Below are 25,136 nucleotides of genomic sequence, written 5' to 3'. Positions count from 1 at the left end.
TCTATAAAGTGGGGCAGTTCCAACTTTGCAAGGACAGTCTGGCGCTTCTGACTCACAGCCTGTACGTACGTTTTTTTATATTTAAAGAATTTGCCACTGACGATTCAAACGTCATTTGTCATTTCTTCGATCACAAATGCAGACATGGTTTTTTGTTTACGTGGCGCAATGCAACGCAACGTGTAAAAAGACAGTATAAGTCATTATAATCCATAATTATGTCCTCACTGGATGCAACAAATGCCTCGTTTATAATGGGTTTTAATGTTTTTGTCTTGTAGCTCCAGCCGGACAGGGCATCACAGTATGGTAAGGGGCGTAACATTTCCGTCACACGCTTGAGGTATTCGGCCAATCACAACGCACTGGACAGCTGGCCAATCAGAGCACACCTCGCTTTTCAGAACGATGAGCTTTGTAAAAATCGACGCGTTTCAGAAAGGCGGGGCATAGAGGAGAAACAATAATGTATAGTATGTGGAAAATAATGTGTTTTTTTTAACCTTAAACTTTTAAACATTTCATTACGCCAAATACACAAAATAATGTTCTTTTTAGCAACATCAAATGACCCCTTTAATAAATCTAGGGATTTGTTTAGTTTGAGCTACAGTGACAACAGTGACATTGGCAAACTGAGCAACCAAATAATAGAGGAAACATAGCTGCAGGCCAAACATGGATTTATTTATGAAGGCAGAGTGTACAGGAAGTCAGGCCCAAAACTAAGCATTTCACTCTTTTTCCTCGGAGAATTAAGTCCAACAAGCCTTATGGTACAAAAGTACTTCAACAAAAAGCTGACCAACCTGATAATCTTGCTAGCCTGCTTCCAACAGCAAGACCTTACTTCCCCAGTGCAAATATTGAGAAAGAGATATGCAAAAATATGCTGAACGAACTCTAATCTGTCTTGACCAACTCCAGCCATTCCCAGGACACTGTAATGTGGCTTCCATGAATGAGTAACGTACTAGATTGTAATCATTCTTGTTCCTACACGTTCTCACAGGCAAAAGTTAATCAACAGCCCACAGACAAAATAAAAAACACCTTTAGACTTGATTATAGTCAAAACAGATCATTTTGATAGTCAACAGACAGTTCATATTTCATTGTCGTGCATGTAAAACAGCTGGTGTATCATTTCATTATCATTCAACCTTCTACAAAGTTGCACAAAGGGTAGAACAGTGAGTTTCCTCAGATGCTTTGACAAATGATGCAATGAATACTAAGAAACAAACCATACTAGCTAAACCAGATCACATCAAAAAAATAACAAAAAAAACCCCACACATACACACAAGCATATCTGGCACTTGACAAATCGCATTGCAATCCTCCAGTTTCCTTCTGTTTTGGAGAATTGCAGTCACAAATATGAGTCACGGTGACTCACTGCCAGGGGTGTGGAGGCTTGTCCCTCAAAGATTTCCAAACTGAACTCGACTTTTTCCATCCACACACAATGGGAGTTACTGATGGGTGGATTCAGTGTTTGCTAGTTTGTTCACTCGCCACAAAGCTAACTTAAGTCCAGGCCAAGACCCCACACCTTATTTGTGCGGTTTTAAAATTTAGCGGGCTGCAACTACATGTGTGCATTCATTTTTTGTTGTTTGTTGGTTAAAATGTCTTACATTCAAGCGAAACCATTTTCCAAACGCATTTTCAGTCAACAGTAAAAGTAGAGGTTCAACAGGCTCACGTAAAACATGGTTAATGTGGTTAATAGTCACGAGCAACTAATAGATACTAGATAGAACTAGACAGTGTGTTTTAGAAATGCAGTCTGACCACAGCTTCTGTTTAAAAGGCATGTGAACAATAAACTAATTTCACACTTAATTCAAGTGTTATTAAATTATATACAAAATGTTAAGGATCGTGTGTCTCTCAAAGAGCAAAGTTGGTCATGCACTACATCAAATATAGATAAACTAAGTAACACAAAGTATGACAAGTAAACAAGCAACTAAAAACATTCAACCCACATTTACATTTCAGTGTGACTATGTTCCCTTTTTACTCTACAAACATACAGTTGAATTAACATGTGCTTATGTAATGAAGTAAAAACACCTACCCAGAAGATGAAGTTGAAGACAAAGAGCAAGTATTTGATACACTGAAGTCCACCTGCTGCCATGGCTAAAAAGTAAGCGTAGTTTCAAGAGAAAACACCCGATACTGAGCACCTGAAACGTGCTTGTTTTCAACCTTAAAAAACAGTGAACAACCTTAAAAAAAAGAAAGATTCCAGCAGTCCGTACCCTCCTACCTGGCCTTTGTCAGAGGAAGAAGGAGGGGCAAAACCATTATAGATTTTCCGTGTGACAGGAAAGTGTAGAGGAAGATCACAGAAAAAAAGTTACCTGCCACTCTGTCAGGCGGAAAAAAAGAGCTAACACATTTTAGTAGTATATAAATGGAATATAAAAAGTATTAAACATGGCACTTTAGTTGACAAAACTGCATCAACACAAGCTGATCAGGTTTCAATTTTCATGTAACTCGAGCTGTCCTTCAGGAACACTGGGAAGTCAGAACACAGCTATTGTCCCTTTGCTTAACACTTTTTCACTCTTAAAGTGAACACAGGTTAGAGACAGAGGTCAGGGAGAAGAGCGAACATTACCCTATGAAGCCTGCTGTGTCATACATCATGCATTATTTTATAAGACCTCCAAAAGATCAGCTTTTATCAAAATTGTCCTGAAAACCTGTTGCAGCCTGTACACAATCTTCTACATGCCTTCTGCCCTCTAACTGTTCAAATCTTGAGTTTTTATTCTAAAAACGCCAATTTTTAAGGTTGTGGTACACGTCTTTTTTGCTGTGAAATCTTGATTAATGATCCTAATGAAGTAAATGTTATAATAACTTACTGTTATCAAATACGTATCAAATATGATACATCAGGCTTCTGAGGAACATTTTTGCAAATCTCTCAATCTTCATGCATTAAATTTATAAAATATATATAATCTTACTAAAACATATTATTGGGAGATATAAAGGGACAACTGATATTTACATACATTTTATATAAGTAGTGTGCTATATTGTTGCGACAGAGATCTTGTTGATTTACATTACAAAGCAATCAGAATTTCATATTTTTGGCAATATAAATATCAGGCTCCATATTCTCCTGCATATGGGTCATAAACACCTGATGTATTAAATGTGATCAAAACAACATAAAAGACAAACACATATTTTTTTATATTTTGTCTAAAGGTTCAGTAAAGTTCCATTAAAAAAATTACTATTATTTTTTTTATGTCAGGCTTTACAGGGTGTGGACAAATCTCAGCAGTCCAGAACCCACTGGGTATCAGATTGCGTGAATCAAAGTAAACACACTTTGTTTAAAGTTTCTAGCTAAAGCAGGGGAAGCATTTGCTTTCTCTGTATTCCAAATGTTCAACCAAACCAGACCTGATCAAACCAAACCAGATCAACATACACACACACACTGTCACTTTAATCAGTCGAAATAAGCTCTTTTGCACTACAAATCATTGTTTTTTGCACTACAATCATTATATCTGCACTGTTGTTTACTTTTACTGGTTTGCACTCTATCTGCCATATGCCTTGTGCTTTATATATATATATATTTTTTTTCTTACATTTTACCTTATTTGTATATTTGTATAGTTGTATTTTGTATTTAATCTGTACATATCTGTATTTATGTTATCTGTATGCACCAAGGGTCTGAGAGTAACACAATTTAAATTCTCTGTGTGTATGTGCTGTACATGTGGAAGAATTGACAATAAAGCAGACTTGACTTGACAAACTGGTTAGTGCTAATATAGATTATTTATATAACATTGCATTTCTATTTCCCCCCCTATGTGGACTACATATAGGTAATTGGTTTCTGTCCTTAAGTCCTTATTTCTTTCTTTGTGAGATCTAAAGTTTACATGCGTTTACCTTTCATCCCTGGGGCTAAATTTAACCTCATTCATGGGATGGATTAGGGATGTGGTTGCCTAGCAACAGGTATGCAAAACTTTTACGTGTTCAATAAAAACAATTGACCATCCTGGACTTGGATTGTAGCCTACGTTATCAGTTTTTAGCCTGAAACTGGCCTTCTCGTGAACCGCTCAACCAATATGCGAAAATCTCTCGAAGAAATCTTTACAAGAACATAATTAATAGTTAATAGAATTTGTTTTGTCTTTGATTTCTGAACATGTTTTGCTTACCCGCTGCCCACAGTATGGCGAAGTCTTGGCTCATGAATATTAATCAGGGCATGCTGACGTTCTTTCGTGACCTTCCTGAAGATGACACTTACGTAATCTATTCTAATTATTAGTCATGAGTCGATTCGCATTTTTATTTCGAATAACAAGCAAGTACTTTTTAGTTTTTTAACGAATAAGTTAGCTAGGGGAGTGTTATAAGGAAATTAATTCGCCAACAGATCAACGCAATTGCGATCGTATACCAACGTACTGCCCACTTCTCACCAATCCAGACGCCGTACAATACGTTACGTAATTAATATTAATAAGTTGTGCCTTCACCATAGTAGGCGATAGCGCTTTTCGAAATGACAGAGAGCCAATCAATGACAAATCAATTCAGCAAATCAGATATCAGCCTTTAACATCATATATGTGTAGCAATTTTTATGTTAAATAATCAAAAAAGTATTTTTTAGAAGTTTGTCTAAAAACCCAATTAAAAGAATAGCCTACTGTTTAGGCAGAGTAGCAAGTCTATATTAGACATTATGTCACACATGTACACTTTTTTCCACAATAAATAAGCATTTAGGAGTGAACTGTATTAAACTCACCCAAAATATGAAATTAAAGAAGAACATGATGTATTTGATGCATTGCTCTCCACTGGACAGACCTGACTTAGCCATCATGTAAATACAAATTCTAAATCAAATACACAGCAACAGAAGTCTTGTTGTTCTCAGATGTTTAAATTCCCGAAGGTCTGTGTCTGTCCTTGTGTTGCTGGTCCGTGGCTCAATGCTGCTGCCCTCGGGGAAGTGACTGTTTATAACAGTAAACTCCCACCTCTCATGTGAGAAAGGGAGAACCTCTGGAGACAGTCACATTCACTTGTCTTTCTTTATTATTGATGACCACCTTATGTTATGAAATGATCATCAAGTAATGCATTTGTATGTCTACTCAAAAAAGAAAGATAATGGCATTTGGAGAAGAACATGGTAAAATTGTCCTCTCATGACCTCTCTGTCTTGTTTCCTGTGCTTGTTTTTAGACTGTGTGGCTCTTTCACAGACTGCAGCACAAGATAGGAGTTGTCTCGTCTTGTGATCAGAGTACTAACATGGCACTTTGCACCTCTCTGTGACATTTCTCAGCGTATTTTCAATTTGAAGCTGTCAGTCAGTGGTTATCACCTTAATCAGCACAACAAAAACTGCAAAACTAGTTCTTCAAATTGTTGCAACACTAACAAATGAGCAGATCTGCAATCATAATATAATCAATGATATTTGATAAAAGTTGATGTTTGTTTATGTTGCAAAAAACCTAGATAACAGCATTCTTAGAACTTCCCTCACGTTCTGGCAATGTCAACTCAAGTTATTCCAGTAAGATTAATAGAACATTCATTCAAAGTTATCTGGTCTTTAAAAATGTTCTCAAAACGTTAGCCCAAAACATTATCTGTACAACATTCATAAAGTTTTTTTTACATTTTAGTTGAATGTTAGTCTAACATTTTTTAATATCTTGGTACTTATTTCAGAATGTTTAGAGAACATTCAAAAGTAAGGTCTACATAATGTTTGCAAAATGCTCAAATGGAATGTTCACTTAACATTCACATAACAAAACCCCCCCCCAAAAAAACCCCATAAAACATTTAAAAAACTGCACATTTTGAACATTCAGTGAACATTTCGGAATAAATTTTCCTAACACAAAATTTTCTTAGAATATATTTTTGTTACAGCAATGCCATAGCAATGAGTCCTGTTTTGTTCTATCTCTATCCTTCTCGAAGAGATGTAGGGCCTATGCAAATCATTTCTCCTTATGAGACTGATGTATTGAGAAAGATTCTCTGATGCCATTTTTACTCAAAAATAATTGATACAGCTTTCTTATTAAAATCACTTTACAGCAATTTACAGATTATAAATTATAAATTTGTCAAAATCGCACCTTAAATGTCAGATAAGAGCACAGCAGATAATGCTTTCCTCTCTAAGATATGATCTAATGGATGTTAACAGAATGTCAACATGACACATCAGCTAGTCATGGCCCAAACATTTAGTCATTTGTGGTTTCCTCTCCAATAATGTCTAGGTACTAAATCTTCAAAACTCACAGTTTAAGTGTGCCATTTGTGGAAAATACATATGCGGATAATTAACATGCACTGCTACCTTATGCAATGATTACTCATGGTTGCTTCCAAACTGAACATTTTCTGCTCTGTTTACAGAGTCTGTCCTCTGTCTAATTATAGAAGTTCTTTGCTTTGATTGATTTTTCCTAAAGCTGGTGGTGCTGGCTCTGCGGAGAGGCGAGTACAGTGAGGATGACAATTTCGTTGCAGATGAATGGAGCCCATTGTCACGGTCAGAGCAGCACACTTCTTCATCCCCCAGTGTTGTGACACCCGTCCATCTCCGTCTGTGATGCACGTCACCCTTAGCAACTGCAAAACAATGACTGTCAATCATACTGCCAGGGACTCGACGGAATATCATATATTTATTATGGAATGAAGTGAAATTCTATTTACTTCACAAAGCCCGTCAACAAAGCGCATGGCATAGAACTGAGTCACAATGTTTTTCACCTCAGCATCCTAGATGCTCATTCAGTTCAATGGCCTCTGCTCACAAATGGAGGTTAATCATTTAGGTATGAAATTCCAGACAATTAATTCAGACACAAGACCTGTTTGACCTCAGAGTGACATTTCACAGGTAATTTAATTTTGAGAGAGGTTACTGGGTGAACAACCTCTGATTTTGTAAACACTAAAATCAGATTAGTTTTTAAACTGCTATTTCATGCATGTAGGTTTCATGGAATGTGTGCACATATTTCCACATTTTCACACATTGAGCAAAGACATGATGACATTTAATCTTATCTGCGTCATGGCATAACCAAACATCCTCTTTGCTGAGAAAACCTGTTGCATACTTTTTAGTCATACTCTGGTGTCTAGTGCATGATCTTTCACACTACTATATAAAAAAAAATCTGTTACCTCATGTCATTCTCATGACAGTGACTCATTTCTGTGGAAAGCAAAAGATGTTTTAAACAATGTTGCTAACTAATCTGATTCCTTTCCTATTGACTTTCAGTGTATGGACACAAAATACAACAGAAGTCACTGGGAATGGAAACGGTTTGGTTACCAACAATATTAGAAAAAATCATCTTTTGTGGTGATATTCATAATGTTCAAGAAGTTCCTTGGATTTGAAATTCAACAGATTTATTCTCTGTAGAAGGGAAAAGGAAAATAAGAGTCAGTTTGAGGCCTTTTGTGGAAGGACCTCTCTTCAAAACAACTCTGTATTCATAGTGGCACAAAGACAGTTTTGAAAAAAAAGGTCTCTATTAATAGAGTTCGGGACATTGGAGGCTAGTGGTGGGTAATGATGCCCATGCTGTTAATGGCGCCCTCTAGTGGTTCTCAGAATGCTACATTTTTGAGAAGGGTGAGAACATCTTATTGGTAATTTTTAGATATATGAGCGATAGTTAGGTTGCAATGTTGATTGTTGACCACATGAGGGCACACACTGCTAAAATTCTGATGACTTTATCAAAGCTCAACCGACCGTTTTTTTTAAACCACAAGAGAGTGCTAATGTTGCATCATATCCACATCCCCAAACCTCTTTAGATGGAATCTGTCATTAATTCATTGCATATATGTTGGTTTGGCTGTTGCAGCTCTTGCCTTAACCTCCCACCATATGTATAGAGCATGGATTAAGATAATACATTAGAATCATGCCTTTAGAGTGCAAATCCCTATACCTTTCAAGTGGGCCAAATCTATCCCAACTGTACCCTCCAGAAATATGTGAGTAATGTAGGCATATATGTCTATAAGTAGAAGGTGTCTAATGAATGAGAGCACCAAGGCTGATTTAACGGGCAGAAACGTGAAGAAAACGTGACATACTCCACATTCTTTTTTTCCCAAGAGGAAATCAAGCAAATCGAGAGCAGTTGTGTGGGTGAGCTGGTGAGGGGTATAAGCGCCGTTTCTGAATGGATGAAATTCCACGTCTCCTCAATGATCTGAATGTGTAGAGTTCCTATAGACCTAGATATAGAACATAACTTGGCAACATGAAAATCTTGGTAATTGCGTGTTCAAATGTATGTTTTACTAGGCTTCTGATGTTCTGTATGAAAGAGCATCACATATCAGCTAACAAAAATATGTTGTAATAACATTTTGCTAATGTTCCTATTAAGGTAAAATTTTATTTCTGAATGCAATGTTTAAACTAAAATGGTCTATAAAACATTTCCATGAATGATGTATAAATGTTTTTGTGCTAACATTTTAATAACTTTTTAAAGACCAGATAACTTTCAGCTAACATGAACATTCTCAGTGCTTTGGTTAATGTTTTGGCAAGTTATGAACAAACATTCTTCCAGTAATGTTAGTAGAACTTTTGTTCAAAGTTATCTAATCTTTAATAATGTTCTGAAAACTATAGCACAAAAACATTTAAAAAAAATTACAATAACAAAACAGTGGTGTAGGTGTCTTATGGCAGCATATTCAATCATCCATCATACAATCATCCATCAGCTTGTAATTCAAGAAATCAGTGAAGGGCAACAGCTTTACAGTTCAAGAGACAGATACTTGGGGATAGATCAAAAGGTTTACCAATGATCTTCTGAACCATTTTGTGTATTTCTTTCAAGTACGCCTTGATCATGTCACAGGACCAATATTAGACTTTATATTAGACACAAAAACATTACTAATACTTTGGGAAAAAAAATGTCTGAAACATTTTGGTTGGATGTTTGTCTAACTTTTTTTTTTAGATGTTATTACTTGTTTTTGAATATTTAGAGATTAAAAGTAACACAATGTTTGCAAAATTATAAAATGGAATATTCCTTTATGGAATGTTCTCTTAAGCAAGAATTTATTTTTTACTTAATGGGAATTTTAGCAAAACATTGGTAGAACTTTTTTTTAAATGAACAAACGTGCTATGTTTTTTTCCCATAACTTGTAAGTTAGCCAAAGTTCTTTGAACATTTCCTGTTTGCAGGGATAAAGGCTGCTGAGCCTAATATTTTAGTGAGTGACATAATTGTAGTGAATGGGGCAGGTGCATCATCCTAATGATGCTGTCAGCCAAAATAAACACTCCAAGACATTAATAACGTCTTTGACATTTCCACAGAATCGGCTTCAGTTTTGTAATAGGTCTCTCAGTATTTAATGGGTCCATTTCTGGTGGACCTGGATGACAAGTGGGCTTTGTTCACCCGTGGCTGAAGGTCCTGGAAATTAGTTAAAGTTTGGCTCAAACATAAGCCCTCTCTCTCTCCAGCAGTCATGGTATTAAATTAAGCCTGGCCAAAGCCTGGAGAGGATTTTGCACCTTCACAGTCTCCAAGCGTCCCATACCTGGTTGCACTTCAGCTCGCCGGCAACATGGCTGTGAATAAATCCTGTTCGTATGTAGGTAAGTCATGGCAAAACCTGTTGACAGATAATTGGCTATCCAGGGGTTGACAGCGCTTTAAAAACTCCTGTCTTTAGTTATAAACTGTACCAGAGGCATTTAACCGAATGGTTGTGCTCTGTCCAGATAACAACATGCTATTGACAACAGTAAACTGTACATGTACATGTATGATGAATAATATTTAATGATTTATACAATGCAGAGTGCCTGTGTATGTGACATTTACATATATATATATATATATATATATATATATATATATCTTATATTTAGATATTACTAGAAATATTTTGTTTTGAATAAAAATACAGTAAATTGTTCATGTTAGTGTGTTGAATATTGTTTATGTAAATAGATTGCATTTTTTGACGTGTTTAAAGAGCTGTAAGAAGAGCCATCTTTTTAAGTTTCTTTTTTAGGTCTTTTAAAGGTTAAAGTGCATCCTTAACCCTGTGTAGTCACATTTTTGGAGAAAGATTAATATAAATGTTAAATGTATAGATATTAATTGATATTAAAACTTTACCTTTACCATTAACAGAGGTGAATAACTGTGTTCTGAATGGAGTCAGCACTGCCTTGAGTGAGTCCTCCTCTATCTGCAGTGATTTAAAGGAAGTATCTGAGATTGAAGTCATGAACTCCATCAGCTGCACATTTGATGATCCATTTGACTTCACTGAAGAGTCTTGGTATCACGTGAGTAGCGTGCTCAACATGTCTATGTGGCAAATAAGTTAAGTTTTTATGTGTTTGTAGATTACTTTAATGAAATAAAGTGTCAGTATAGTTGACTATAATAGCACAACAATTCTACAAATAACAAGTGCCACAACAACAGCAACAACAACACTTTCCTATAAGCATCCGTTGGTCGCTGTGCATGGAAAAACTTTCCCGATTCACGAGGTCATCACATGCAATGATACAAATTGAGGTAATTTTGATGTGCTGTAAAATTTAATCAGTTTTAAAATGTTGCATATTTATGTCGCTAGAGAGAAATGAAATTAGCTTGAATAAATTTATATTAATTTATTCAATATAGCCTAATTTCAGGGATTCTCATTGCTCGATTGACAGAGAAAGATGCAGAATGCATGAACTACAAAAAAAATGATGAAATACGTCTACACTACAAGCTGTCTGTTCACTTAAAGCAGGAAAAGTTTGAACATGACACTTGCCAACTGCCAAATGCGATTGAAAATTACAGGAAATCTACTCTATTCCTGAACTGATTTTCAAATTAGTGTTTCCTGATGTAAAAAAAAAAACTTGCAAAGTACACATTATTTATTAGTAGGCTATAAATAACATTGTTTTTGAATTATAACCTAACTTCAGTTTAATTCTGTCTGTTTATTTTACTTTCGAATTTTTCTACAGTACTAGCACAGAAGTAAGCACATTGTGCTCATGGGGGCACTTATCCCCGAATCCTAAATATTAACTCAAACCAAGCGCTATTTAACAGAGATGCATGATGCAATAAACGGATGTTCGCGGAATGTATTTTTTTTCCTTTGAACCTGTTGGCGACTCCATCTTTACACACACGCGAAAGCCCCTCCGGCGCGTAATGATGCGCTCCGGCGCTTGGAGACGCACAGGTATTCCTCCAGGGATAATTAGTCAGGGACAAATCAGAAGTTTCTGTGGAGATGCGTTCTGTTGTGCGTGAAGCAAAGCTTTGCGCTTCCCAGTCAACGTTGCCAAAATCAGACAGACGGATGGATTTCATGCTTTGCGAGTTAAATGGATAAACAGAGGGAAAGATGGATGGTGGCGTCTCTGTAGGGTGACATCAGAAACGGGCATGCCACCAGAAGCGGTGAAAAAACACAATTTTCCTGGAACGCCGAGAAAGTGTTGCTGTATTTGACTGTTTTTGTGTTTTTCTTTAAGTGTGACAGCATGCTGCAGACAAGTGGCAACAAGATACATGTGAGTATGCTTTTGATTTCTCAAGATTAGTACTACTAGAATACTAGCTGCAATACTCAAACAGGTTAGCATTAGTTCTACAGCCAGTAACTTGAATGAAGGATAAACCAGAAATAATGGCATCAATGAAAAGTGGCTATTGCCTTCACACTTTCAATCTACATTGAAGTGTATTGAGAGCAGCCAAATTAAGAAGCAATAGTCTGACCTACATCTATCCTCACCATACTCCCTCCCCCCTTTCTCCTGAGTTGAATTTGATATGCACACACACTGCTGATGAACAGTGAGCCTGGGTACATTGTATTCTCCTCTCACCTGTTCAGGTGGCCAATAACATGATGGACATGGACCAGGACTCTCGCAAACGGCTGTGCTTTGCTGACGGCCGAAGGAAAGTGGACTATGTACTGGTGTACCACTACCGAAAACGCTCCTCTGTCAGGGGGTCTCCTAGTCAACACAGACTGTCCATCATCTCCAATGGTAGTTATCCTTTAGGAGTGGAGGAGAAAGACCAAGAGGGAGGGAAGGATGAACCTGCAGAGGTGGTGGTGGACGTCGGACCCCCGGACCCCGCCGATGGGGAGAAAATCATGATCCGAGAGGAGTTTGAGGGTAATTTAAAGGACGCTGGGCTGGAAATTGAGCATGATAAAGAGGTGAGTAGAAGCTGACTAGATCTTATTTGTGCTGGTGCTCCTTTGTAAGAGCCACATCTGGTGTTGATTTTACAGAAAGCTGTCACTTTAGATCAGTTGAGTCGTGCCTTATCAAAAACAATATCAGTCATGATCTTCAAGAGTGACCACTTCTATTCATATCCTAGAAATTTTGGAAATAAGATCTTGACCGTGAATTTTTTTTTTATTTTTCAGTTTGTTTTCATAAAGACTTTACTTAATAGTGTATGTGTGTGCTTGAATTATGAGCTAGTCAGTCTTTCCAAGTCCTACTACGCAGCCTAGTATTGGATAGAGTTACCATTTCACAGGGCATCTGACCAATTTGGGAATTATCCATGTATCATTGTTTTGTTATGTAAGCCATTACTCTTAAAGATGGCCCATTATGGAGTAATTGGACTGTATTTGTATGGTATTATTAATGGTCCCAAATGAACTCTTCTTCATCTGTTGCTAGTGAGTTTGTTTTTATATAATATCTGGGGAATCAGGTGAACTCTCCTTACTTAAAAAGCTAATTGACATGCTTTCTTGTCTAATGAAAAACTCTCTTGTAGATAATAGCAGAAAACGCGTTGTTATTGTGCATCTCTGTCTTTGTGATCATTTTGCACTGCATCTGTAGGGTCATTAGACTGTGAATGCTTGTGGTGTGAAGCCAAGTAAGATTATCAGGCTGGTAATAGTAGTGATTGACTACTCTCTTTTAGAAGAGCTGTGAACCAGCCTTTGACAGCACACTGAGTTAACTGTACCCTATCCTGAAAGGGACCAAATTTCTGATCTAAATTTAAGGCTTTGCTGTTTGTCGTTGTTGTAAATGATAGATTTCCCCTTTTTGAATTCGGACTTAATCATCTGAACCTGAGGTGTTTTTATCATGCATCATGCATTTAAAAAATTGAGGTATTAAACAATGCACTCCAAATCATCATTTCCCCATGGAAACCCTAGTAAGGTGGCAAGATGTGCCTGCAGTGACACGCTTTGTCATGATGGCTATCATCATCATCGTGATCACTAAACTTTAATTCAACAGTCTTCTCCTGCTTTTTCTGATCACAGTCATTACATAATGTTTTGCCCCAGCCGGTGTTTTTGAGGTATGCTCTGTGACCGCTACAAATACCTGCGGTCAGACGCTCTGAATTATTCAGCCGGTAAGCGAAGTTTGATTGTAGACAGTCTGAACAGGGACAGCGGGTCAAGTCACACCTTAGAACCATGTCTCACCTGGCGTGTTCCTCTTATCTCAGCACATCGTTACAGTTTACTATCACGCTGGTGGATATGCTATCTCAAATAACTTCAGGTGTTCTAGAATTGTCTAGTTTTGGTTTATTGTTTCATGCATGAGCTGCCGGGTGGATTGACTTTATAGGGAGTGAAGTTTTGTTTTGAATACCTTCAATGCTCAAGGGGACATCGCTGCCGCTGGTATCATGTGTCAGTGGCTGCTTTAGCTGTGTTTGTTTGTCTTAATAGCCCTGGTCTGATGGATAACATTGGCTTTCTATGGTGGCAATAAAAAAAAACAAGCCTAAAAACAACAAAACCAGAAGGACGATGTGGTGAGAGAGATTTTTCTGCAGTTTTTGTAATTTGGCATTAATTTTCACAGTTAGTGATTGTGTTTTTTTCTGTAGAAGTCCATGCTGAAACAACCTATCTATTTTAGGGTTTAACTAGTGCACCTTTCTCAGTGGTGTAAATATTCAAATATAAAGTGAACCATCATGTTCACAAGTCTCTGACATAGAGTTTAGTCTCATGTCCTTGAGGTGGAGTCCAAATCAAGTTACAATATAATTTTTATATTTTATATAATTTTTTTATATATTGCAGGCTAATTTGAGTAATCTATAAATGCACTCAATAGAAAATTTCTTCTCATTTTCTGAATACAAAATGAATGGGTAACTATGGTAACTGGGATTTGTTTTCCCTCAAGCCAAACCATGCTAAACATACATTTAACATTATATATTTCAGTATTTCTAGAATGCTTTATGCAACACAATTTCAGATATGGAGGCATTTTCTAAAGTAGATGCCATTGCTTCTCTCATTATCATTGTCTGTAAACCTCAGGACATTAAACCAGTTTAAGTCACCATGTTGAAATGCTGTTGTGTAAAACAAATGATGTAATACAAAATGATGCATAATCTCACAAGAGTTATGGCACGCAAAAGAAACTCGCTTTTAACTGAAGTCGAGTCTATTTAAGTGCGACTTAAGTTTGAGTCTGAGGTTAGAGTAAGGTGACCAGACATGCCACTTCCCGGGGACACATTGTGCACAGGATTTCTAAATTGCCTAAAATAACCAGGTTTTGGCTGTTTGCACTGAGCCGATCTATCGGTGTATGACATAAGTACCACGTGAGTTATAGAGAGCAGAGCAGACGGCTCCATGCTTTCGAATCGCTCTCGCGGTACTTTGATGTCATACAATGATCAAACAACCAACACCGGGTTATTTTAAGCAATTTAGAAATCCTGTGCAGAACGTGTCCCCGGGAAGTGGCACGTCTGGTCACCTTAGGCTAGAGTTTGCATCACTGTATAAGCCATGAATTCTTAGGATTGCATCCGTTCAGAGGAGTTGTTTCTCTTTGCTTGAGTTCTTTAAACCAAATGTCAAAGACAGGGTTCAACCTGCCATGAAGAACCTTATCCGCTCATGGGTCTTCAAATCCCCTCAAATGTCAGTCGCAGCCGGTTTCTGTAGTGATGGCTCCCGCTCAGACTGTGCTCAAATCGACCTAATTGCCTTACCCTGCTGAGATGAAGTACTAATTGGAATATCTTATCCTAATTAACCTTCTCAGATCCACATGTTATTTTTATCTCTCTTTTATGAGCGTGTGTGTGTGTGTGTGTGTGTGTGTGTGGAGGGAGCAGAGAAAAAACACCTGTGATGTTGGAACGCAGGGGACGGTGAGGATGTCCTCAGGTTTCCATCATCTCTTTCTGTCTCATCACTCTCATCTCAATGTCTCTTTCAGTTTCATCTTCCTTAACACATGCTTCTCTAAATGGCATGGCTGACCACTGCCAGACAGATACAGTTACTGTCATCTCTGTATGGGCACGACGCAGCTTCAGTGTTAGGTTTCATGGCTACAACTAGCAAAAAGAGATCATTTCCATACCCCCCAAGTTTATGTAATATATAGTCCCTCTTTAGGGGCTCTTGGATGGGCTTGATGACAATCTGCCACTCTTTTGACATTGATTCTGCCTATTCTAGGTTATTTTCAATTTATGTGTTTGTATTTGCATGCTGTCGATTACCAAAGGCCATAATTTTCACCATATGTTTAAATGAATGTGAAATATATTTATGGTAAAACACATAGAAATAGGGTTGGGAATCGAAAATCAATTGCAATTCCAGAATTGGATACTTAAGGTCAGGAATCGAATACTTGTTGTAAAATTTTAATTTCAATTCCACCTCAATTCCTGTGTGCGCATCTTTTTTTTTTGTTGTTGGCAAAAAGGGGCTGTAAAAAATGTATTAGTCTTTGAATCATTCATTCAAGAGATACATTCAAAAACACTGATTCATAATATTAATCGGAATTGTAATTAATGCAATTCAAGTGATACCCAACCCTACTTAGAAACATAAGAGGCAAGTGGTCAGCACTTCAAATTAGTGCTTAAAATATGCAAGTATATAATCACAACATTTGTGAGGCTGGTGTAATTGGGTTTAGTTGTTTTCTTTAAAAAAAAAGTTTTTTTCAATAATATTCATTTGTTAATTTCCCACATTCTAAAATAAAATGTGCTAAGATTGTTCCTTTAGGGCTCCAATAGTTTGTCACCGGGGCAATACCCTTCAAGTGATGTCTTTGTACCTTATTTACCCCTAAAAGGGCTCATGGTAGTACCTTAAAGGGATAGTTCACCCAAAAATGAAAATTTGATGTTTATCTGCTTACCCCCAGGGCATCCAAGATGTAGGTGTCTTTGTTTCTTCAGTAGAACACATATGATGATTTTTAACTCCAACCGTTGCAGTCTATCAGTCTTATAATGCATGGCAATGGTAACAAAATCTATGAGAGTAAAAAAAAAATGCACAGACAAATCCAAATTAAACCCTGCGGCTCGTGACGACACATTGATGTCCTAAGACACAAAACGATCGGTTTGTGCCAGAAACCGAACAGTATTTATATAATTTTTTACCTCTAATACACCACTATGTCAACCTGTCTTTGGGCGTGTGCAGGGCATCCGTTGCGTGAGGTGTGTACGCGCTCTGGCTCTATTTTGTTACCATTGCCATGCATTATACGACTGATAGACTGCAACGGTTGGAGTTAAAAATCATCATATGTGTTCTACTGAATAAACAAAGTCACCTACATCTTGGATGCCCTGGGGGTAAGCAGATAAACATCAAACTTTCATTTTTGGGTGAACTATCCCTTTAAGGTACTACCATGAGCCCTACCATGAGTATCTCATTTATGATGGTTAAATGAGATACAAAGTTGTTATTTTAAGGGTACTGCCTTAAGGAACAGTTTTTGCACATTTTGACAGTACATATACAATAAAAATTCAATAAAAGTCAACTAATTACCAAAATAATGAGTGAAAATTCAATTGGAAATGCATATGGGTTAGCATTTATCTCATCTTAACTGGCCTGAACCAAAATTTATGTTAAAAACAGGTCACTTATACTTCAGAACTGTTTATTTTCTCTTTAAATTCATAAAATGACGCAAATCAACTTGGAGGCTGTATGTCAAGATCTTTCTTTTCAATTCTTTCCCCAGAACAAGGCTCATGGTCATGCTTTCATCCGGCTACATGCGCCTTGGCAGGTGTTGAGCAGAGAGGCAGAGTTTCTCAAGATCAAGGTGCCCACCAAGAAGGTAAGACACAGCAGAGCTCCCTCCTAATCTTAAGACAGACCCGAGTCCCTTGGGATGTCCTTATGCGAGTTCTCCACAAGCCCTCAGAAGTCCCTGCATACGTTATGTAGTGTGTCTCTGATGAATGAAAGGGAGAGAGGGAAAAGCACATATGACTGATGCTGATTGTTGGTCTAATGATTTGCTGCCAATTTTTGACTGCAAAAACTTTGTCTCTTGTTCAGAGTTACGAGTTAAGAGAAGAAAAAGGTCTGGCTGCCACCATGAACGAAGTGTGGCGGAAGTTAAATCAACCGTTCCAGCCCAAAGTACCCCATCAGGAGCAAGAACACAGCCGTACCAAGTTCCTTTCACACTGTTTCTCCCGGGACAAGCTCCACCTGTGAGAACCTGCCGTGGTTGGGGTGATGTGGGGTTAAATGTCATCAGGGGCCACATGGGATTTTGTTCCTTTCTTAGAGGACTTGACAGGATTTGTTTGACTGCCAAAGGAATCTGGGTAACTCATGGATGTCTCATCGCTATTTTTGGCCTTTTTGCAGGTACAACATCAAGTCAAAGGACACCTTCTTTGACAACGCCACAAGGAGCCGAATAGTGAGTCTCTATTACTTTGCTCATGAAAGTTCTTTTCAGCCGGAATGGTACAATGTGATACGTGTTCTTTGAATGTTGAGAAGAGAACACGATATACAAAAGGGAACAAAAGTTATTTGCTAGCAGCAGGAGACTGACGTCTCTAGGCAATCTTCTAGGAAACCAGTTCCGCCGGGGTTTTTCCAGGAACAATTTTCAGGTTTCTTGTTTGCTTGTATCTCTCTCACTCTCTCTCTCTCTCTCTCTCTCTCTCACTGTCTGTCCCAGGTGTATGAAATCCTCAGACGCACCGCCTGCACACGGACCTGCCAAACCATGGGTTAGTAATACATTAATCAATAACCTAAGCACAGACTAGCGTTCGGGGAATCCTCAGGATAGTCAGGGCCAGAATGAGAGCTTTGGATGTGGGCACGGTGCAGTTGGGACAGGGTGCAACACAAGCCCATGCCATATGCTCGCTTGGACCGAGCCACCGTGCAGACGGATCACCGTGGGCTACTGGGAGATCGAGGCTATCTGGCAGAAGGGACGGCTTGATGCTCTCTTTAGTTCTCCAGCCGTACCCCTCCTTTTCTTTCCATCTCTCATACTTTCTCTCACTTGGTTTTGTTACAAACTGAGTAAATTGGGTCATAAAGTTCTGGGATTGGGATCCGAATTGAAGCCGGGTCCATTGAGGTGGAAAGAGGGGGGCGATGGGTAGTAGTGGTCTTTTCAGCTTGTTGCTGGAGAGCTACTTTATTAATTGAGGGCTAATCACCAGAGCGTACGTGTCGTTCCTTTGAGGACTGATTAATTACTTTGATTAAAGCCTGTGTTCCACATGTCAGCTGTCTTCCGCCTCGAGGACTCAGGCTGCCGGCTTTCCAAAAGCAATGAAGTTGGGTCACTTTAAAGTCAAAGCAGTCAATCATTATTCCCGAGTATTTTAAGGTGCCCTCTTTTTTGCCTCACAGGTATCACCACATTGATAGCCAATGGGGTCTATGATTCAGCGTTCCCGCTACATGATGTGAGTTTTTTTTTTCCTGGATTCCTTTGCCATTTGTTCTGCTGTCAGGTTGAAATGTGTTTTTGTATGCTTATAGGGAGACTTCCACCCCAGTGGACAAGCTGAAGGGAAGAACGACAGACAAGTATGCTGCTATTGTGTTGCATTGTTATGCAATGAATCAGAAGGGAGAATGTGATTAAATTCTGTATTTTTGTTTTACCGGTTTCAGCTGTTACATGATGAATGGGCAAGATACGGTGCTTTTTACAAGTATCAGCCTGTTGATCTTATCAGGTAACTCTCAGATCACTTTGACACATTGCTTTAGATCAGAGATGCCCAAACCAGGGCCTGCGGCACAGATCTGGCCTGACATGTCAGGATAAAATTGGAAAAAATTTGATTTTTTTCATGCATATCTTCATTTCGAATTCATAGTTGGATATAATACAACATTTACTATTAGCACACGGTCCATTGTAGTAAAAAGTTTGGGCACCTCTGATGCAGATCAATACTTGATTGATTGCCGCACGCAACACACACTCCCAATGTTTTCTGTGTTACCTTTAGGAAGTACTTTGGCGAGAAGATAGGTCTCTACTTTGCCTGGCTTGGTGTCTATACTCAGCTTTTGATCCCTGCGTCTGTGGTGGGCATCATCGTGTTCTTCTATGGCTGGGCCACTGTGGAAACAAACATACCTAGGTATGTGCCAATAAAGCCCACCAAGGGCTGGGCACGGGTCCCTGTTGTGGGTGGGCACGCGACAGCTGCCAGCTTGAGAGTAACGGACTGTGATTATTATATTCCGCTGATATTAAAGTGATAATTAGAATCAAGGAACATAGTTCTGGTGTTTGTGTGGTTTCATCTGATTCATGGGACTAATTTATGCTAGAATTGCAAGTGCTTTAAGAATGTGCTCAGCATGCATTTGTGACTGAAACATCCCTGCGGAGAACAGGGAATATTGTGTACATTATTTTTGGGACCGCAGGGAATGTTTCTGTCCAGTGCAGCCGCATTTTCCGAGGTCACAAGATAAAATAGTGTTGCATTTTTAATTGATACTTTAGACATTGGGCCACGCTGATGGATGAGCACACTGCATCATATCAAGGCCATAATTAATTTATTTCGTTGGACTGTTGCATGGCCATGTCTAATTGTGTGCATGTGTGCATTTCTGCCAGCCAGGAGATGTGTGACGAGGATCAGAACTTCACTATGTGTCCCCTTTGCGATCGAGCATGTGACTACTGGCATCTGAGCACAGCGTGTGGCACGGCGCGTGCCAGCCATCTCTTTGACAACCCGGCCACCGTGTTCTTCGCCATCTTCATGTCCCTCTGGGGTACGACTCAAAATTCCTTTTGTTTCATTATCTCACTGTTTATTGTTTTATACCTTTATTTACATGCATTGATCTGATGGTTTATACTGTACATCAACCTATGATTAACGTACACTCTTAAAAATAAAGGTTCCAAAAGGGAGTTTTTGTGAAAATTCTATTGAAGAACCATTTTTGATTCCTCAAAGAACCTTTCAGTGAACAGGTATTAAAAAACATAATGTGAAGAACATTTAAAAAATCTACAGAACCTTTTTTCACTATAAAGAAAGATATTTGTGCAATAGTGCGTTTTTTAAATTGTACATCTCAGGACACACTCTATCTTTGTTTTTGAACATAAGAATAACAAACCTAGTTTAGATATTAGCCACTTTTGTATATTATTTACTTGAAGAGCTGACTTAGATCTGTCATTTGGTCCTGTTGAATATGAGACCAGTTTGAGAGGCTAGCATTAACGTGCAGAAGGGCTGCTGTCTCCATAGTGATGGAGTTGAAGAGATGTTGAATGGCCAGAGAGTAGTGTTACCTCTTTCTGTCACTGCCTGTGTCCATGGGCCCGGCTGATGGAGGCATTGTGAAACCACTCAATTCCTGACACTGCCCCGTCTTTGGCACCTGCGTGAGGTAGCAGAAGCTATACATTATTACTAATACAGAGACCCCCAGCAGCGTGTAGAGAGACTGCATCTGATCATATGTAGGTACTGAGATGTATTAATTAGCCATGCAATGCTGTTTCGAAGCACACACACGGCCTTGGTCTTTGTTGTTTGGTTTAGTGTGGATTTAAAGGGATAATTCACCCCAAAACAAACAAAAAAAGAAAATCTGTCATCATTTACTCACACAAACCTTGACTATTATTTCTTCTGTGTATCTTATCTTTACTTACTGAAATAACTATACGTTTTTAATATAATAAGTCATATGGACCACTTTTGTAAGATGGAAAAGAGCATCATGAACATTCTGCTAAACATCTCATTTTGTGTTTGACTGAAGAAAAAAGATCATAAATGTTTATAATGATATGAAAGTGGGTAAATAATAACAGAATGTAATTTTTGGATATTTATTCGCACAAAATGATAACTATTTGGCTGAACTTAATTGAATCATGGACAGTGGTTCCATATAATAGAAACATGACCGAATCAAGTTATTTTGAAGTAAACTGTTACATATACTTGCAAAACAAAATAAAACCTTTCTTTATACATACAATATTAGGTGCTGGCAGCCAGAAAAAGGTGTTGGTTATATCCATGACACTCCCACAGTTTTTATTTTATTTTTTATTACATGATACAGTTCCTCAACTCAAGCACTCAATCTCAACATTTCACAACAATAGTAACTCCCAAAACCACCAACATAACATAAAGCCTCTCAAATACCAATATAAAACATTAAACATTAACAAGTCCTCCCATTTCCTCATCTTGCTAAAAAATTATTATTTCAACATCTACACTCCCTATCCCAGTGCAAAGCATGATGGGAAGTGGAAAACGTGTTCCTAGTTTCCTAGTTTACTTTAACACTACAAAAATAATATCTTTAATTAAATGGATTAAGTAAATTGGTTGAACATGATGAAATCTTGATAGAATTATGTTGGATTAACTTGTTTTATTGAAGTAAATTGAACTAGCAGGCTAATTTATTTTTTGAGCATTTCTTTAATGGTCTTGTAAATGAGATGTGATTTATCTTACATTAAGAAACGACACTTTGTCCCTTATAAATCATCTTTTGCTTTTCTTTTCCCACAAGGCTCATATTTGTCAGTAGGCCTACTAATTTGCTGAATGCCTCATCTCTCCCTCTCTTTAGCTGCCATGTTTCTAGAGCACTGGAAGCGCAGACAGATCAGTCTGAACTATAGCTGGGATCTGACAGGCATGGAGGAGGAGGAGGTACATTCACACACGTACATAGTCGCATTATGTTACTCAATGCTCACTAGTGTTTGTCTGGATTCCAGTGCAATGGCCAAGAGCTGATTTCAATGACAGTGTTTCCTAACACTGACCAACTGAAAATGACTAACACTGACTGTTATGTGATGCGACACAATGGTGGCGTCCCTATCCGATAGTATTAATGTTCTGTATGTGAATGTCCCCATGTGGTCTCAGCCAAAAATTGACTCACCAATATGTTAACTTGTTGTTTCTCTAAACGCAATCTTTCCCGCCAGGAAAAAGCGAAGGTTTGAGTTTTACGTTTGAAACTCTCTTCTGGCTGCTCTTTGAGATGTTGAGTCTTTGTGTCCTTGATTTTTGACCTGTTTGAATGGTTTGAAACTCTCTGTCTGCAGCTGTCCACTGGGTCTCGCAGAAAGCAATTGCCTCTTTGTCCTTTTCTCTTTAGGAGCATCCCAGACCCAAATACGAAACGATTCTCCTTCAGAAGAGGCAGAGGAAGAAGAAAAATAAAAAGAACAAAAATGAGGTGGGCAGGCTGTATTTACCATTTTTTATGTGCTTTATGCATTATGCATTTCATTAATGGCTGACTTAAAAAGATCTAAATATATTTCCTTTTGGCTTCTGGCTTAATATGCAAATGCTTTACTGAAAATAGTCAAAAAGGGAACTGCCATGGTTGTAGGGGCAGATAGAGGGGGTGCCAAATGCTGTGGGCCTTTTTTTGCACAGCTTTCCCTTCATGCACTGCTCTGGCCTGAATCATTTGGCACTGGCGCTTTGGGGCTCGTAGGCTGCGCTTTGCGTTGAGGATGCTCAAGTAAAAAGGAAGTCATGTAGATCCGGTTTGGTTTCCGGAAAGCCGAGATTTGCATTGTTAGCAAGAGTTTTGCCCTCTTTCATCAGTGATTGTGTGACGGTTCAGATCTGTGTTTTCCAGCCTGAGAGAGGTGTGGACAAGAGCGGGGAACTGGAGAAGGACAAATGGAGGCAGAGGTTACTGTCAGCCATGGCAGCTGGGAATCCGGTAAATGGCGCTCTCTCTTTCTCTCGCTCATTCTCGCCTCCATCTCTCCAGAGCCTTGTTTCCACCTGCTTGTGTTACAGTTTCTATATTACACTCCCTAGTTGTAAGGTTGGAAGGTTTTTTTCCCCTTTCGAACTGTGCGACAGCATCCCGACCCAGCAATTTTGAATGTTCTTTTACAGCCTATTTAAGGCAAGACACTCTAGGCAAAAAAATTTTTTCATGCACTATTTGGGTTTTCATAACCCGTAATTATTTCAGGCGAGTGGAAAAAAACATCTAAGATACACTTTATACTGTTTATTTTATTGCACTTCATCTATTGCATAGATTTCATAAACAATATAGAATAATATATTGTGTAGATTGAGCCATTGTTTACATGGCTTTATACAAAAGTTTATTTTTATAAATATGGTGAACATTTTTTATGGCTATTGACAGTATTTTCTGACTTGTAGAGCAATAAAAAGACATCCTGTAAAAACATAAACAACCTAAACTCTAAAATGTTAATTTTGAAACTGGCTTTCTCCAATCCAGATTTCTGTTCTGGAAATTTCTGCAAATAAATTAGATAGCACCTCATAGTAATTGAAAGTGCTTTACATATAAGATAATAATAATCACAGATGCATGAGAAATAAAATTAGCATGCATAAGAAATATTAGTAAGAATAAAAGCAAAGAAAAATGACTATAATGATTAAAATGATATTTAAATGGATTAAAACAGTTAAGAGTTCATAAGAGAATGCAAATACATTTGATAGTACCTCATTTGCATACATAAACAACATTTTTGATGAAATCTCAGTTTTTTTATTAATGTAATCGATAAACTTGGGAAATATGGTGATATCCAACATGACATTTTTTACCCTATTCACCTTGGATGTCTTGCCTTAAACAGTGACACTGTCTGCCCTCTATTATATTACCATTTCCTGTCAATAACTTTAAAAGAATGAATTACTGCCCATTCACACATGCACAGATGCATATTTAGTGAGAGAATTTGAGCCTGTTTAATTTGTAAATGGCCCATGTGTTTGTCAGAGGGGCTTAGCTGGGTGGGGTGGTCACAACGGGGTCGTCGGCATGTGCAATACGGCCGTCCCTCACTGCCGTAATCCTCTTGCTGTTGGACGGTGCATGTCGGGCTAATACAATTAGATCTCTCAGTTTGCTCTGTTGGTTTCACGTAACTGAACATTAGTCACAGTGTAACAACATTAAAGCTTTCTTGTCCTTTTGCCTAAGGTCAAGTGTAATGTCATCATTGTGCTCTGTCAGTAAATACTGGAGATCGCTGCTGTGTAAAAAGCATATGTTCAGTAAATAAATATGTTGTCCAGGAAGTTCTCATTTGTTCACACACAAGGTGTGAGCCTCAGAGATTTGAGCATTTCATTTGGAAAATGTAGGTTGTGATTGTCTGTTTGACATTTCTGCTTGGGGCCGTTGTCTTGCATGAAATGCAATTAGGCAAATTAGCCCAATAAATTAGGACTTATTAGTTGATACATGATGTGGCTTGTAAATAGGTACGCCGGCACCCGTAGCCTCATTTCTCTGTGTGTGCGTTGTGTTACGCGTCCAACTGTGTCAGTAGTTCAAGCTTCTTAAGGTTTCACAGAATTTGTAGAACATTAATCCTGGTTTAACTCAGTGTGGGGTTTTTGGCCTTAAAGATTAGTTTTACGAATAATAATAATACAAATATAATATTTCCTGCTGGGAAATAAAATGTTTACCAGGCTGCTACAATGAGAGATTACATAAAAAATGTAATCAGATTTATATGCCGATAAATGTCACTTGAACAACAGCTTTATGCTGAATATCCAAGATAAATGTACTATTTAATATACGTCTTGTTTGGCTTGAATATGAATATATATATATATATATATATATATATATATATATATATATATATATATGTGGCG

At 38.0% G+C, this 25,136-nt stretch overlaps 2 protein-coding genes across 5 annotated transcripts in view; one reads left to right on the top strand and one right to left on the bottom strand.

Moving 5' to 3' along the window:
• The window catches only part of cd9b (CD9 molecule b), an 11,309-nt gene extending 6,283 nt beyond the window's left edge, over positions 1–5,026 (bottom strand). Inside the window, exon 1 of one of the 2 annotated variants that reach the window (XM_016270333.1) lies at positions 4,832–5,026. In XM_016270333.1, the coding sequence (XP_016125819.1) occupies positions 4,832–4,909 (78 nt within the window). In that variant the 5' untranslated portion in view covers positions 4,910–5,026. Of the gene's footprint in view, positions 1–2,089; positions 2,292–4,831 lie in introns of those variants that run through there. The other variant, XM_016270334.1, reaches the window with a different exon arrangement.
• A 4,641-nt stretch (positions 5,027–9,667) lies between these two features.
• Positions 9,668–25,136, top strand: part of LOC107583957 (anoctamin-1-like) — a 38,063-nt gene continuing 22,594 nt past the window's right edge. Inside the window, exons 1-16 of one of the 3 annotated variants that reach the window (XM_016270330.1) lie at positions 9,668–9,730; positions 10,275–10,432; positions 11,642–11,680; positions 12,007–12,342; positions 17,171–17,269; positions 17,494–17,651; positions 17,812–17,866; positions 18,134–18,185; positions 18,826–18,881; positions 18,958–19,005; positions 19,093–19,157; positions 19,437–19,571; positions 20,060–20,220; positions 22,063–22,145; positions 22,603–22,683; positions 23,098–23,184. In XM_016270330.1, coding sequence (XP_016125816.1) covers positions 9,700–9,730; positions 10,275–10,432; positions 11,642–11,680; positions 12,007–12,342; positions 17,171–17,269; positions 17,494–17,651; positions 17,812–17,866; positions 18,134–18,185; positions 18,826–18,881; positions 18,958–19,005; positions 19,093–19,157; positions 19,437–19,571; positions 20,060–20,220; positions 22,063–22,145; positions 22,603–22,683; positions 23,098–23,184 — 1,644 coding nt within the window. In that variant the 5' untranslated portion in view covers positions 9,668–9,699. The remainder of the gene's footprint in view (positions 9,731–10,274; positions 10,433–11,641; positions 11,681–12,006; positions 12,343–17,170; positions 17,270–17,493; positions 17,652–17,811; positions 17,867–18,133; positions 18,186–18,825; positions 18,882–18,957; positions 19,006–19,092; positions 19,158–19,436; positions 19,572–20,059; positions 20,221–22,062; positions 22,146–22,602; positions 22,684–23,097; positions 23,185–25,136) is intronic. The other 2 variants (XM_016270332.1, XM_016270331.1) reach the window with 2 other exon arrangements.

The sequence above is a fragment of the Sinocyclocheilus grahami genome, unplaced genomic scaffold (assembly GCF_001515645.1).
Source record: "Sinocyclocheilus grahami isolate Dianchi unplaced genomic scaffold, SAMN03320097.WGS_v1.1 scaffold56.1, whole genome shotgun sequence".
In the NCBI taxonomy this organism is placed as follows: Eukaryota; Metazoa; Chordata; class Actinopteri; order Cypriniformes; family Cyprinidae; genus Sinocyclocheilus; species Sinocyclocheilus grahami.
The sequence above is the reverse complement of the archived record's forward strand: the minus strand, read 5'-3'. Positions and strand labels throughout refer to the sequence as shown.